We start from the raw sequence: 16,224 nt of genomic DNA, 5'->3' as shown, positions 1-16,224 counted from the left end.
ACTTTACCTCAGTCACTAACACAAGTCAGTAGTAAGCATTTGATGCATTACAAGGGTAATGTGCTATTAACTTCAAGTTGCTTTATCTACTAACATAAAATCACATTTACAAATATTTAAGGCTATAGGACATTTTCTCTAGGGCTGTTATACGTGGTTTTTTAACTAGAATAGCATGACATCCTACAAACCAATATGTTTTTAAACTACATATAAAATTATTCAGAGGAATATTATGTCAGCATTTTCTTACTTAGGAGTTAGATCTGTCAACATCATTGTCTAAACTTAAATGGTCAAAAATATGATTGTATGGGTGTGAGAGCAGTAACACAGCATTACTTATATAGCATTAATTATATATTATTTATATAATAAATGAAAAACATTTAGGAAAGCTCCCCCCACCTATTCCACAGTTAATTTTGTGTTTTTTTTATTGATCCAGTCTTGAATAATGCTGCTTATTTCGTAACAATATCAGGCAAAAACATGAGCAAGTGTCATTCTGCATTCCAATATGAATCATTCAATAAAGTTTTGCAATATATACATTTTATCCAGCTTCTGAAATTAAAGGTCATCATGCCAATGAAAATTTTTAACAATACAATAAAAGCCTTCAAATATAAATGCTTATGAATGCAATTCAAGAGACCAGACAATTTAATTTTCTGAAATTTATATCACTCATGTCCATAGTAATTTTACACTTCACACTTCATGCTCTCAAATGTTACCCTAGAGAAGACTAAATCTTTTTGCCACATATACTATTAAAGACACTAGCCAGGTTTATAGAGTTACAGAAGACTATAATAAGATGTAAAATTTAGTAGTAATAAGTTATGACATTTGCTGACTAGAACATTATTCAGTCTATCCTAATGTCTGAGCTGCTCAAATACAATAAGTATTTGGATGTTATATACTACCCATTTCATATACTTACAGTGCAAAGTAAGAGAACTTTTTTCCTGAGCATTTAGGAAATGAAAATCCTTTTTCTTTATCTTTGATTATAGTCCATTTAGAATATACTCCTCACATACCTACTTGTCAAGACTGTACAATTAAGACAGGAAAAAGTTTGTAGATATCAGAAGCCCAATCAGGAATCAGAAGGGTTACTGAACATCTCTAAAATTTGTCCCTGTTTTTCAAGTCTAAGGATATAACAGGATTTTGACTTTTAGCAAAAAAATCAGAAATTACATTTTTCCCATTGACCAAACATTCCAAAATGTACAAACCACATGCCTTCCAAAACAGAGAAACAGCTGCTATTTAAACAAATTGCAATACATATTTCAACTTACTATTCTGTAGTTAATGTAATGCCCAGTGAGCTGTGCCTCCAACAGACATAAGAGATTAAAACCTTTAGGAATGTGTTTTGGGCATTTTGTAAGGAAGCTGGATTCCTTACAAGCTCATCTTTTTCTCAAAAGCTACAGACCATGAGTTTCTAATTCAATCTTCTCTTCTGTTTGCAATATATCAGGTTCTACTGGAGGAACAGGTGGTCTGAGTATAATCTCTGGACCTCCACCATAGATTGACTGAAGAAAATTCCATGTTTCCTCTGATATTTGTCCAGAATCTGCACCTGAAAAAAATTTAAAAATTTAATTATTCTTTAGAATAATTCTTTATGATGATTTAAGTCCAGAAGAGATACAAAAAGGAAAAAAAAAAATCCAGATTAAAATTTAGAACTGTAGGAATTCAGATCCAAATTTAACACCATAACTTTCATTTTTGCTTTAATTTGCACCAGCTGCCATTTACCTATTTTGTGTTAGTTTCATAGTCCTTGATTCTTACAACTACCTGCTCTAAATTATGCAGTACTTGCAGAAAACATGTGAAAATTCTATGATAAACATATTATTTAATAGATACCAATCAAGCTGACAGATAGTAGCTCTTGGTACTCAGGAAACAATGATTCATATTATTACAAGGACATGCAGTCACATAAATTACACAGTAAAGTTCAAGGACTCAAGATTCCTCTTTCATCAGAGGAATTAATATTGATAGTAAAGAATAAAAGTATGAGGAGCACAGTGAAATTCCCAGAGACAAAGGACTATTATTAGGATAATAATAGCTCCAGCAATGCTACTGTAGCACTGATGGGTCAGCCTGATTTCGTTCATTGATTAAAGTCTTTGCTTATGATTCCATTGCTCTGGCTAGAGGTTTGTCTCCTGTCTCAAGTCAGCATCCAACAAGTATTTCTGATTTTCCACAACTTTTTACAATGGCAAAGACAAGATGCATCAGCACATCTACCCTCTACATTTCAAAACATGGATCCTGTCTGATCTGAGTGATTTCCTCACATTAACCCACGCAGAGAGGTCACATTTCTGTTCTACCAGAATAAGCCTCCTCTTCTTTTAGCATATCAAAGCCCTGCCTGACAGCAAGCTTCCCCAGATATCCTCATTAGACATTATTAATGTCTTGTTCAGCCTTGTTTCAGCACCCTCATACTTAAAAAAAGAAAAGGTCAGCACTACAAGCAGGGGACTTCTCCCTCCACCTTCTGTATTTTCTGTACTCGACACCTGCTGCAGTGATGCCTACTGGTAAGTTTCTAAAGGGGAAGGGTACAAAGAGCTACACATTTGTTTACCTACAGTAACTCAACTATGCAAAGCTTCATCTGGAAGTCATCACACAGATCCCATGCCAGTTCTAATGATGTTATGCCTCAGTTTTACTATTTTACATTTAGGCTCTCAAGAAACAACTCTATCTCTGCAGGCACAGGGGTAGATCTTCACTCCCTTATCCAGACTGCAGCCAGTCAGGTTAAACTGAGGAGGCACAGTGAACTCAGGACCACTGAATCAAAGAAATATGCAGTACTGAATCCTATTTAGTGGCATTCTCACCTCTTTAAACTTATAAGACAAATTTTCCACATCCTATTCATCTTTATTTCTACCCAAGCTCTAATTTGTACCAATGTATCTGGAAGTAAACCGACATCTGGCTAATTTGCTAAAAATTACTGTCTCTAAAGTGTTTTCTTTTATCAGGCTTTATACCTTGTACTTGAATTCTATCATCAGCACTTAAACCATGAAAACACTAAAAAACTAATGAGTGCATAAACTAATTGTTTTTAAAACAAACTCTAGGCATTCTAGAATTAGTGAGGTTTATGGTAGGTTTATTGGCACATCCAGGGTATGCATCCAGGCATTAAGCAAAATTGGGAAAAAAATCCAGTTAAATAAATATTAATCTTATTGATGCAAATTCATCTTCCAGGCTGAGCTGCAATGATTTTACAGCTTCCTAGAACTTCTAAAGACTTCATAAAGCAGGTCATATAGGAATGTTTTCCTCTGTACCTATGAATTCCAAATAAATGGTATCTAGTATTTAACTCTGGAGAACAATAAAGAAATCTATCTTTGCAAAAACTTCTCTAACATACAAAGTACAGTATCAAATAACTTGCAGAAAAATGAGCACCAGATTTTATTTGCAGTTTTCTCCCTCTGTGAGAAGGTGTTTTTCTATTCAAATTAGGTTTCAAGGTTCAAACTACATACAGATATAGAACAGTTTCCCAATTTTGTTAAGAAAATCCATCAGATCAAGTGATACAAAGCCAAAGCACACTTTCACCATTTTCAAGTTAGTCTGCACCTCCTACATGCTCAACTGCACTCGGATTAGTCTACTACAGATACTAATTCTTAATTTTAAGAATAAAATTATTCCCCAAAAAACACACAACAGATTCATTAGAAACTGCCATTCATTTAATGGCAACAATAAATGAATAAATAAAAATAATAAATTTTCAAAACTTCAGCAATGCATAAGGGGCACAAAGCTGCAGCAATATTGGACACCTACCTTGTTTTAGCACAGCATTGCCACATTTTGTTACTGCAATCTTAGCATTATCAATGGGGCCAGGAGGATCTAGTGCAACAGAAAAATTATTAAAATTGGGAGAGCTGAAAACAAACACCAGGTTAGAGGTTCTATTTCCAAAGGGAAAGAAAACCAGCTCATTTGTTTACTGCTTGTTCTTGTACTGCTTAACAGTACATTCTAAGTTCTTAAAACCTAATCACATTTTTAATTAAGAACAAGTTTTCCAAAGCATTCATGATTACAGTTAAGTCTTATAGCAACATAAAACACAAATTAATCCTAATTCTTACCCTTATCAAAGTTGTTCTAGAGCAGACTCTGACAAGATGGTAGAGCACTTTATGAGCTTCCATTTTAAAACTTTAGAGGCATCTGAAGTCAGCTAAGCTGACATTAGTACAGTTGTTACTGAGCTATCTGAGTTTAGATGTGATGAGGTCACCTTTCCTCCAGAAGCTGCAGCATCATCTATCTAGTTTGCACAACAAAATCCATCCCCTCTTGCACTTAGATCCAATTTTCCTGCTGCTGGTAACAGCAAACATCCTGCAAACAAGCAACATTCTTTCCAACATTATCCCATTATCCCACTGCTGTGAATTATTTTACTATGTTCTGTATCCTGGATGAATTTGTAACCTATAAAACCTGTGTCTTAGATGCTTAAGAGCTTTTGCTGTCTTTGCTATCTGTCCTTCCTACAGTTTTCTACCAAAGCAGAAACAAACAATACAACAAAGATTACCTATATTTTGAAATGGGGCACAACTTACCACTGTCTTTACCCTTTACAAATCCTTCCCATTCTCTGAACCAGTGCATGCTGATGCAGTAAAATGTTGATGGAGATTCTTCTTCTTGGAATGCTCTATTAAGCTACAAGGGAAAAAAAAACCTGTGGTTTTCTGTCCTTTTATTTCTGCAAACTACTGAATTCTTTGAATCACTGTAATTATTAGTACCATAACATTATACTGTAACAGAACATTTTAAAGAACCAACCAATGACCATAAAAACAGTAAACACCTGGTGAATACCCAAGATGAGATTCTGATGCAGCAGTAGCCTTCATAGTAAAAGCTGATTTACTATTTAGTTGAGAAATTATTTATATTTCCTGAAAACAGCAACAAGTTCTTCCTAAGCATAAGTGCTTATACATCAAACACTAATAGATAATTACTGTGAAGGCTGAACTTTCAAGTAGCAAAAAAAGCAGAGATCTTATTTTTGTAAAATAAAATAGTATTTTGAATTTTTTTCCCATAATTTTATGGAAAGTTCTTTGTGTGATGAATGGCATCTTCATCTGTGTTTGTTTTTCCTCAAGTATTTTGAGCAGATGGCAGTACAATATATTGGGACTTTTCATGACTTATGGATCTTTTACATTATGAAGAAAAAAGCAAAAAGTCACTTAAATCTTTAAACAATTATCTTTTTAGCTCTGTAATTACACAGCTATACTTTCCCTTTGAAGTCATAAACATAAAGCATCAACACAACTTCTTAGGGTTTCATATAGATTAAAAGCCATCTTTGTAAAGGACAGTAGAATTTTCTGTGTACTAACAGTATCAATACTTGCACAACAGTGCACATATAATCATTGCTTTGACTGGAAAGACACTGGCTGCTAAAGCAAATGGGGTTGACTCAATCTCATTAATAATTATGAACCAGTGGTAATCCAGAGATTACCAGTGCTAATCCTAAAAATTTAAAAAAACATAGAAAAGCTGACAATCTCTGAAGTGTGATTAACGGACAAACAGAATTGAAAAAACAGTCAGTTTTGATTTTCTTCCTTTCATGAGCTGAGATAGCAGAAATGGGACTCCAATCTCTTATTTTCACTGAAAACTTGAAAACACGGATTTGTTTAAGAACTTCAGAATCATTACCAGTAGTTATTTTAGCACTCAGACATAATCCTCTAACCCAGGGAAAATACAATAGCTTCTTAATATTAATTTTACAGATTCATTACAATACTAATATATTTATTTCACATTGAATTACTTGCATTTGTTTATGTTTCTGATGCCTTTTTTAAAATTAGAACTAATGATTATCATTAAATTTTTCTTGGCACAGTATTATTGCACTTAAATCTTATCAGACTGCACAGAACAGACCACTGGCAGTGTATAAAAAACAACTGCTCATGTGGCTGTCTCCACACTATAAAAAAGCAACTTAAGATACACATTAAAAATCTTCTCTAAGTACAATTTCATATAAGCAGTTATCTGGGATTTCACAAGAACATTACTACTGCCAGGAGAGATGGGGTGGTATATAGGTATAGAGATATTTAATAAAGTTCATTTGTTACAGGAATCCCTTGGGTCTAGTCATGAATGTCAGGTGTTGGCCAGTGGCAGAATAGATAAGTGTTTACTTTTTTACCCGTATAAACATTTCCAATTCATTTTTCCTTCTTTTTTCAATTCTTTCAGACTCTATTTGGCAGGTGTGACAAACATACAGATGGTTAACAGCTGGTCCTCCTCCGTATCTGCAGTAAAAGTGAAAAACCCAAACAATCAGCCTTGTGGAAAATATGCAAAAAGATCATGCACCTGTAGGTGTGGCAAATGTCAGTATGAACAGAAGGCTGATACATGCCAGTCACAGTCATCCCAAAAAGCCATCCTTTATTTTCCTGGTAATAGTCTGTTCCCCATCCTAAGACCATCTTGCAAGTTCTGACTGCCTCATGCCAGTACAAACCATCTCAAACTCAGCTGCATCAGAGACTTCAGAAACAGTTACTATGGTTAGAACATGTCAGTGAGCAAGTATTGTTATATATACACCAGGTGTGATTTTACCAAAGGCCTCTAAGAAACAGCCTATGGAAATTCCAGCCAGTTCTGTCTTAAACATGTTCCTCCATCCCACCACAGACTCTTCATCAGCTTTGCTACCTCCCTGACCCTCTAAACTCATTTACTGTTTTGTTCTTAAGAGGTTATTCTTGACCCTTCCCTCATGTTTTCATTCTGTGAAACTTTATTCATGGAAGTCTGCAGGAGCACTGGTCCTGAGAAGGATATTTTTGCATACAGAAAATGGATAATGGAAGAAAAATTCAATACATATAGGAAAAGGAAAATGAACTGGAAATAGGATTGTTTTTATCTTTTACTTGTGCGCACCAAAACTTTAAAACATCTATAAAAAACTCCCACAACCCTCAGATGTATTGTTTAGGTGTAGGAAATTAACAGCTAAAAATATTTAATGCAAGTGCAATACAGAGTGTTGAAAGCCATCAGCAAAGCTCTTCTGCAGTTTTTTTAACTTTAGAATAAGGCATAGCTTGTGAGAATTCCTCCTTTGTAAGCACTCAAACCTGACTGACATTGAAGCATGGGGCAGTAACACAGAACACTAGGATATAAGTTATTTTGAAGCAGTACTGGCAGCTGAGGCTATGGATTCAAAGCCAACATAAAAGAAAAGCTGTCTCCAGCCAACAAGAGAACAGGAAGCTGATACAGAGAGCTCTTTCAAAAATCCTCTGCAAAGTGTACTTTTGCTGACCTACTTTGTGTTATTTCCTACATACCATACATGTTTATTGGTTTAATATTGAAGTACTACTCCAATAACACACTACTCTATGCAGTTGTTTACCTTGCACAAGAAAATGATATAAATTGGCTGTTTGCAATCCCTTCACTCAGCTGTGTGCCCAGAGGGCTGTCTTTTTCCTGAACCACTAATTCTAAAGTCTGATGTTGCCACTTGGCTCTCAAACTGTACCAGTGGATATATTCCAATTACAGTTCAAAACTTACCTGCTATACAGATTATCCCATATATTTTGAGGTAGCATTACAACGAGGTCCTCTATAAAGTTAGCTTTGTGTGGAGGAACACCTGCAGAAGGAACAAAAACAAAACCCCCAAACAATAAAAAAAACACTTGTGGATTTTAGTAAGGGGAGAAGACTATGTTAGAAGCTCCAAATAAATAAAAAACATAGAACCTTTCAATGAATTCAGAGAAACTAGAAGAAGTTTTACCTAGGTATTATCTATCACAATATTTAGAGACACCACTCTGATTTTAGTCCTCTATGTGGCTGAGAAGCTTATATAAAGCAGAAGCAAGCTAACTACATGAGTGGCTAAAATTAAAGGGCTAGAATCCATTTTACATAATGATTTCAAAAAGCTTCTTAAGGTATACAGTTAAAATGTCAGGATGATTAAATATTTTGATTATGCATGTAAAAATTACAACTGTCTATTCAAAATTCATCTATCTGCTGCAGACCTTTTGGAATTACTTCAAACAATACGAATTATTGAAAGTAGAGAAAATTTGAGGAAGGCAGAAATAGAGGGCCTTGCAGAATTAGCAATGTTGAGTTGAAGCACACAGTAAACAACAGTGGACTATGCAGGAATTCTTGGGAAGAGGGAAAACTGAGTACTTGGGCACTTGTACATCGAGTCATCTGCTGCAGCCCTGCAGAAGGAAAGCCAAAGGGTGCACAGGCATCCTGCAGATGGCTACAGGGAAAATCATCCTGGGTTAAAATTTTGGTTCAGCAACAGAGGCAGCACCTCCTTCTTCCAATCTAATGAAACTGTATTTTTAAATTAGAAAATAGGTACTACATAGTAATGATTTCTTGGAATGTTAGCACTCAAATATGGGTATTTCTCCAAATGTGTTTTGTTTACTATAATGCTCTTATTTTTTAACATACAGCACAAGGTAAAATTTTTATGGTCCTATACAAAATACACAGAATTACTACTTGATTTTCACACTGCTATGCACTGGATACTGTGCATCAGGTCAATTTCTTTCAAAGCAGCTTTCAAACCTTCTCACCGCTTATAGCCCCAAGCTGAGAAAAACATTTCAATTTGCAGATGAAAGCATTAAAGACAATGATATAGCGACAGTATTTTTAAAAAATGTGAATTCACATGTTTAAGAAGCAAGTAGGTAAGAGGAACTGTTCCTCTTTAAGAATCAATAAAGTTTATAAACAAAATCAAATGTGCAGAGGAAGAAAAAAAATAGGGTAACTTCATTCAGCATAATTTCTAATCAGTCAGCTACTAAAATGAGAAAGAATTTATTTAGAAGTTATTTACCAAAGAAGTAATAATATGAACTTAGTATAGTCAAATTCCTTTAATTAAAACAAGTATACACCACCGTTATAGCTAGAAGTTGATAAATTATTTTGAAATGATTCACAGTTAAGTCTCACCTCCATGCATACAAAGAAAGTCATTGTTTGAAATTGGTCCTGGCTCTGCAAAAGTCTTGAATTTATTTAACCACTGCCTGGAAACATAGAACTGCAGAAGACTTGGTTCCATCATATTCAGTAACCCTGATATCCTCCGTCTCTCTCTCTGTGCTTCTTCACTGCTCTTTCTATTACAGAAACAGAAATCATTAAACAAATACAGATCCTTGTGTACAGTGCAGATAACTTCTGAAAACTCTGCCTTCAAGTAAATTATCTGGGCCTTGTCTGTACTTTCCAGTTTACACGGCCTAAGAAAGCAAACAGTTGGGCTGCAAGACAGAAGCCAACTGCGCTGCAGAGGTGGAGCAGCACCCAAGGGCTGTGCCCATCTGCTCCTTTCATCTCTGCAGCCTTTGAGATAGAGCTTTATAAGCTGCACTCCTTGGCCAGGTATTCCTTCTTTACCTTCACAAGCAGGGTTACACAGTAAGCAGATCAGGTAATTCTCCTACTTTTCCCATTGTAAACTGGAAGTAACTCTGTTCTCCCGTTTCAGATCTAATAGAATCTCTCTCCTCCGAGCCAGTAACAGTCTTTTGTGGATATATTCTTTTTTAAAAGCCGTATTTTATTAATGCTATTCTTTTATTTTTTATTTGAATATGTTAAACCACAATCAAAGATAAAGTGTTCTTTCTTGGCAATACAGCATGACTTCCAAATTCCTTTTAAAAGGCGTAAGTGAGACTCATGGGCTCAGCTTGAACAGTGGTACATAGGAATGCTCCTAATGAAAGTTAAAACATCCTCAGATCACATCTCCTTTTTTGTGCAACTCTGACACAATGTATTTTGCAGCAAACTTTTAGTGGAAACTTGATCTTAGTACCAGAAAATTAAAATCTGAACACTGAGTTGCTTTTATTATCTCAAGTACAGAAGTTTCCTAGACTGAAGATGATGGTAACATGACTTCTCACCTTTCACTTCAATTCTCAGGAAGAGAATAAACTATAAATAGAATTAAATTAAATGTATAATACAATGGATAAAATTACAACATAGTAAAACCTCTGATGTCCTACATACCATCTGACAGACTTTGGACAATTCCAGTTGGAGCTCTAACAGTTAAAAACCTTCTGTGTGCAAAACCTCCCTGTGTGCAGAACTCCCTTCTTCTAATTGAAAATAAGATGGCTAGTTCTTAATTGATGCTTCAAGTTCTCTTACTATGCAGATTTCATTTTCATTTTAACATAAACACTTAAGCTCTGACACAGCAAGTGTTAAGGACATAATTGAAGGATTAAGTTTTTCTCCAGCATAGGCTTTTCTCGTTGGTCAAATTCTTCCATTATAACTCTCATGGGGCAGCTAATTCTGAAAGCTGCCCAATTGCTTAAAAGGGTATTTACATACATGACTTACGGGTATGATTGTACTTTCCATGTCTTACCTGTAGAAGAGAACATAAGCTTCTGCATTTTGCACTGTGGATTCTGATACTTCCGTGACACTCTGGTCATCAAATTCATACCACAAATTATTTAAATTGTTGCGACAATAAGCTATATAATGTCCACCTAGAGTGCAGGAAGCAAGAGTTATCAAAGAGTGCCTACAGCTGCCCATTTTACTCCAACACATAAAGAGGAAGTAAGTCTTAAGTAAGTCTTAAATGGGAGAAACAGAATCATTAGCAGATATGAGTTTGAAATTAATTTCTGTCAAACGCAACACTAGCTTTTTCTCTGAATTTCTATTAGCTAGTGGTGAGTTGAATACTACTTTCAGTACATTCCTGCACTCTTCAAGCAGTATATTGTTTAATAAAGTCCTGAACCATGACATTCAAAGATTGTCTGAACAATTTACCCTCATCAGTTACCACAACAAACCCCTTTAAAATCTATGTATGCTTTATAATAGAAATAGAAATGGAACAGCTACATGATATCGCAACCTAACTAATGTGTAACTGACGTGTTTCAAAGACTATTCATAATATATTTTAAATTAATACCACTTTTAAATATATATTTAACTGGTAATAAGTAAATAATTAAGTATCTGCTAAACTGATTATGTAAAGCACTACTTAGCAAGCACTAAATGAAAAACCATCCAGTTAAAAAAAAAAAAAAAAAAGGAAAAAAAATTCAAACAATGGATACCTTAAGTTTAAGAAGTATGAGGGGAGTAACTTCTATAAAAATTAATTAAGTTTCTGGTTAAAAATTATTTCTTTCTCCTATTTTCCAAATCACATAAATAGTGAAATCATCTAGGCAGAAATTATTTTAACATACAAGATGTTTATTCAGCTACTCATCACTACCCACAAATAGAAATTACCACCTGTTTTGGGGTTAAATGGCAGTGACAGAACATATTTTTTTTAAAAATGACTAGCATCTTTGTGGTGCTTTGTAAACAGTTTCCAAAAGCTAAAGCCTACAAAGCATTGACATGAACAGCAGTTGTGTAGAGTAGCTGATCAATTGGTCATCTGCTGGCAACATTATTTGTACATTTATGTTGTTCAATAGTTTTCTTACTTAATATTCCTAGACCTGTTAACTTTTTTCCACCTTCAATTTTATTTAGTCATACCACAAAATTCCAAAGATGTGCCAACGCTTTCAAAGCAAGCTTTAAATGTTTTGGGTCAAGGTAAAAATCACAGCAATCACCTTTCACATTCTAATTATCATTTTTTATCTATTTACCCTTCAGTATATAGTCATCATCCTCAAAGAAGAGTGCTGATGTACATGTACCAATTGCAAAGAAAACAATCAAGCTCATACTCACTGCTGGCAGTTCCATGATGGCAGATGACAGACAGGAGATCATAAGTCACAATTTGAGCTGGACTGTCCTTCGCAAGGAAAGGCTGAAGGTCAAGGCCTTCCAATGGAAAGGACACATGGGTCCCAATTTTTGTGGAAAACATGAGTTCATGTCTAAATCTTTTGAGATGAATGCACAGAATCTGTAAGAAGGAGTGACAGATTCAATCAAGAACTATATATGCTATTTGATATTACATACCTAAACTGGGTGCACCATCTTCTTTTATAATCCCAAAGGAACAGTTTTCCCTACGACCTGAAGCAAGCTCTGTGTTTTAATCAGCTGCAGCTACTAACATTGATGCAGCACTAAAAAAATGTACCTTTTCTCTTTCTCAATGCACATATTGCACTATCTTGTAATGAGGAACATTAATTCTTCCTGATTATTGAAGCTATCAACTCATACTTTGAAAAATAAGATCAGATTACTTCTTAAATGTAAAGTTACAAATGTTACTTATAGAAAAGCTTTCCAGTCTGGCTGTGGAGTTTAATTCTATAACCTGCAGTTTAAACAGTAGTATATATAATAACACAGAATAGAAATGTTACTACTGTTGGTCTGCAGACAGTAACAACATAGGGAAATGCCATTCCTGTACTTGTCATGTACAAGATTAATTTTCTTACAGGATGAACAACCACGTTGCTCACAATCTTAAACAAATGCCAATATGAAGACAGACTTTCATCACACAGCATTATAAACACAATTTACTGCATGCAACTTATTAGTCTTACCACATTCCTAATCATGCAGAAAAAGTGCTTTAAAGTATATATTTTAACAGTACCTCAGGAAATTTTTGCACTTTGCAGAATTTCACTCCGTTTCTTAACCTAAGCAAAGGAAAAACCAAACCAAATCAAATAATTAACTCTGGAAAGGTTTTACTTTATTGCACTAGATCAGCAAAAGCCTAAGCTGAACATTGCATTAGTAAACCTAAAGTATTTCTGGAATGTAGACTAGACATGGAGTAGCCAAAATGATACAAACAATGATGGTTCATAAGACAAGAAAATCTGTACTGTTGAAAAATTCAAAACAGCAATTACAATCAAGTCCCCACTAACTAGATAACTGTTTCTCTTAACACAGAGGTAAGAACTTGAGGCTTTATGAACGCTGATTATCCAGCAAAAGACAAAAAAGAAAAGAATTAAGTTTGCCTCTAAGAAATTATCTACAGTACATACAAGAAGGAATAACATTCCTGTAACAAAGGGCTTCAAGCAGTCTTCAGACCACTTCTGTTTCTTTGTTCTTTAGTATTTAAAGCCATAGTTTATTTATTTGACACACCTTAGTGACGTACTGCATGTCAGGGGAAAGCTGCTAGTACAAGAGAGGGCAAAGAGCTTTTATTTTGTCAAACAAAATCAACTTATGTCTAAATTGTAAGGGCATGAGAAAGAATTAAGCACATGTGGTAGGGTAAGTCAGTGCTTCCTGACCCCTGAATTTCTGACAGTAAGAACACAGGGTCAAATCAAAAGATGAACAGTACTGGGATCTACCCAACAGAAATAAATGCCTCTTGACTATAGAAACAGTAAAACCTCAAATTAAGACAAAGTAAAACAAAGGTAAAAGCCAGCTTACTTTTTACACCTTCCACAGCTATACATGTTATCACCTGTAAACATCAGGGAGAAGAAAACCTGCTATTATTCTCTAAATCCAAACAGTTATCCTTTAAGTGTGTACATTTGATAGAAAGAAGTTTCAAGGGAATTTATCTTTAGGTTGCATTCAATATTTAACAGTCATAGTAGAATTGACATAGCAACTATAGTAAAGGTTCTTAGGTTTTATGTCTTCAACTATGAAGCAATACAGTATAATCTGAAGAGACAATGCCATATAGTTTAAAAGGGAAATAATTTACTGTGTCCAAATTGAGGTTATGAGAATGAATATTAAAATATTGGGTTTGAAGTTTTTATGAGCCTTCAGTTGATATAATTTCACTAAACCAAATTCAGACTGACTTGACATTTCTAAAGCAGCTTTCATAGGCATTTTTCTCAAATAATCACTTGAATGAGAAACTTACCTTTCTGAAATGAATGATCCCAAAAGAACAAGGATTGACTGTATTATACTCTAACAGGTGGCCTCTGCTTAACTGCATTAAGCTAAGAAGATATTAATCATCTCATGGTGACAGGAGGAAAAAACCATACAAGAAACATATTCAGGTAATTAACCTCTTACCCTTGAGCTCATCTCTGGCGAAAAAGGCAGCAAGACAATCTTGTAAGGTTACAACTGGACCCCAAAACCAGCTAGGAACACATGAGACAACAAACCTGAAACATCATTGACAGAAAAGAAAGAAAACCAACAAATGTTCTGCCAGAAGAGCAGAAACAAGAATTTCAAAATAGATAATTAAATCAAACAAGGTAAATATTATTTACCTTTTGAAGTATTCCATAAAAAAGGCTATCCATCCCTGGGGGGCATATGCTTCTCCACATGACCCTGCCTTGACTAATGATGTCTGATGACTTGCAGAATGGAGTTTAGCAAGATCTTCCTTACCTGGAATAGGCAAGGATAGATCCTGAAAGGTCTCCAGGGTTACAGATAGCTGAAGAAGAAAATAAATGAAACACAATGGAGTTAAGCTTGAAGAGAAACAGTAATTAAACTGAATTCTGTAAAGTCCATTAGTAACTACCCAGTCACAGCATAACTGAAAATTCCATTAGGTAGGAAATTAATTATAAAAAAGTAGATTAATAAGAATTCATTTTCTAAAAAAGAGGAACTAAAAAATAATATTTTAGAATAAACTTGCACATTGTTATCACTGAAACATTTTTTAGGTCATTATTATTTGTCTTCCTATCAGTCATACAAAGCACTATGATTTTTGCCTCAGGCCATGTTACACAAAAGAGTTTCAGAAAGCTTCAGTCCATTGTTTCCACAGTATTTTACTTTGATGTTATCTTGACCTGATGTAACTGGACTCGCTGCAAGGGAGACCTATTTTCTTGCTCCTGTGCTTCATTTAGTGATCTCATAGTTACAGAGTCAAACATCAAACACATTTTAGAAATTCTTGTTTGTTTCTTGAACTTGCTCACCAGATTACCCCGAGATCTCTGTATATTTAGATCTAAACCAAGAGTATTGAAGGCATGCAAATACACCAGGGTTAGGTTTAAGCCTTATGCTGAGAAAGATGTCCCCAATGTAAAGATTTGGATATCCAGTATTTGATACTATTGCTTTGAAACTAAAGCAGTCCACTAGATATATTTAGATAACTGACTTCTTGTTTAAATGATCACGTATGTGATCCAAGTAATTCTCTAAGCAAACAGTACAGAAAAAAATGATCTTCCTTCCTATGTTGCATCTCCTCTTGCAGTAGAGGACAACTTCAGAAAGCAGCTAATAATTGCAAAAGTTAGTGTCTTTACTTGGGATTTTTTGAAAGACCTTAATGTTGTTAGTCTCAATCTATCTGATAAGACAGTTACAGCAATATATTAGATCATTGTCTTTTCTTTAAAACATTAGGTACCTGAGAACTTAAAACAGTGGCATGTATGCATTAGGATATTCAGAAAAAAATAATGAGACCTAAATAAAGTTGGAGAGCAAGCCTCTTTCTTCATCCCTGCTGTAAACCAATTCTCAAAGTGTTACTTTTCAGCTCTGAGTAAATATTCACCTCAATGAATACAAGCTATTCTAAACACAAAGTGCTGGTAGTAGCCACTATCATGATTTGAGAGAATGAGTGGGAAACACCCTTATCTTCTGAGGAAATCTGCCACAAAAAAATATAAAGTTACCAGAGAATTACTATCTTCATAAAGCAGTAAGAAAAGAACATATTAAAAGCCAGAACTTTCTCTTCTTACCCGATCACAAGTCAAGCACTGGACTGAACTTATTATAGTTCCATCAAATATATCAGAGATAACACTCCTGTACTTCTTGCGCTTCTTCCTTTTCGGTGATGACACCGCTGAAACTATAAAATGACAAAAATAAAATGCTGCAGTAAGGCAAATAAAGTGGATTCTCATTACACTTCAGCTTTGTGTAATACAATTAGAAGTATCATACATTCAGAGTTAAATTATGAGCCAAGCCCTGTTTCCTATTTACTAAATATTTCTTAGGAATTACAAGATCACATTACTGCCAGTACAGGCAATTCATGTGGGTTCCTCAAGCAGCTGGAGACAA

General features: G+C 34.7%; 1 protein-coding gene across 3 annotated transcripts in view; it reads right to left on the bottom strand.

The window, feature by feature from the left end:
• Positions 1-342: 342 nt before the first annotated feature.
• Positions 343-16,224, bottom strand: part of USP33 (ubiquitin specific peptidase 33) — a 37,276-nt gene continuing 21,394 nt past the window's right edge. Inside the window, exons 12-24 of one of the 3 annotated variants that reach the window (XM_056497268.1) lie at positions 15,894-16,006; positions 14,433-14,605; positions 14,227-14,321; positions 13,612-13,645; positions 12,800-12,845; positions 11,962-12,142; positions 10,604-10,730; positions 9,160-9,329; positions 7,723-7,804; positions 6,326-6,434; positions 4,686-4,788; positions 3,889-3,957; positions 343-1,609 (exon numbers count right to left, since the gene is read on the bottom strand). In XM_056497268.1, coding sequence (XP_056353243.1) covers positions 1,452-1,609; positions 3,889-3,957; positions 4,686-4,788; positions 6,326-6,434; positions 7,723-7,804; positions 9,160-9,329; positions 10,604-10,730; positions 11,962-12,142; positions 12,800-12,845; positions 13,612-13,645; positions 14,227-14,321; positions 14,433-14,605; positions 15,894-16,006 — 1,460 coding nt within the window. In that variant the 3' untranslated portion in view covers positions 343-1,451. Of the gene's footprint in view, positions 1,610-3,888; positions 3,958-4,685; positions 4,789-6,325; positions 6,435-7,722; positions 7,805-9,159; positions 9,330-10,603; positions 10,731-11,961; positions 12,143-12,799; positions 12,846-13,611; positions 13,646-14,226; positions 14,332-14,432; positions 14,606-15,893; positions 16,007-16,224 lie in introns of all 3 variants that reach the window. The other 2 variants (XM_056497267.1, XM_056497269.1) reach the window with 2 other exon arrangements.

The sequence above is a fragment of the Oenanthe melanoleuca genome, chromosome 8, assembly GCF_029582105.1.
Source record: "Oenanthe melanoleuca isolate GR-GAL-2019-014 chromosome 8, OMel1.0, whole genome shotgun sequence".
In the NCBI taxonomy this organism is placed as follows: domain Eukaryota; kingdom Metazoa; phylum Chordata; class Aves; order Passeriformes; family Muscicapidae; genus Oenanthe; species Oenanthe melanoleuca.
This window is presented reverse-complemented; position numbering and strand designations above follow the sequence as displayed.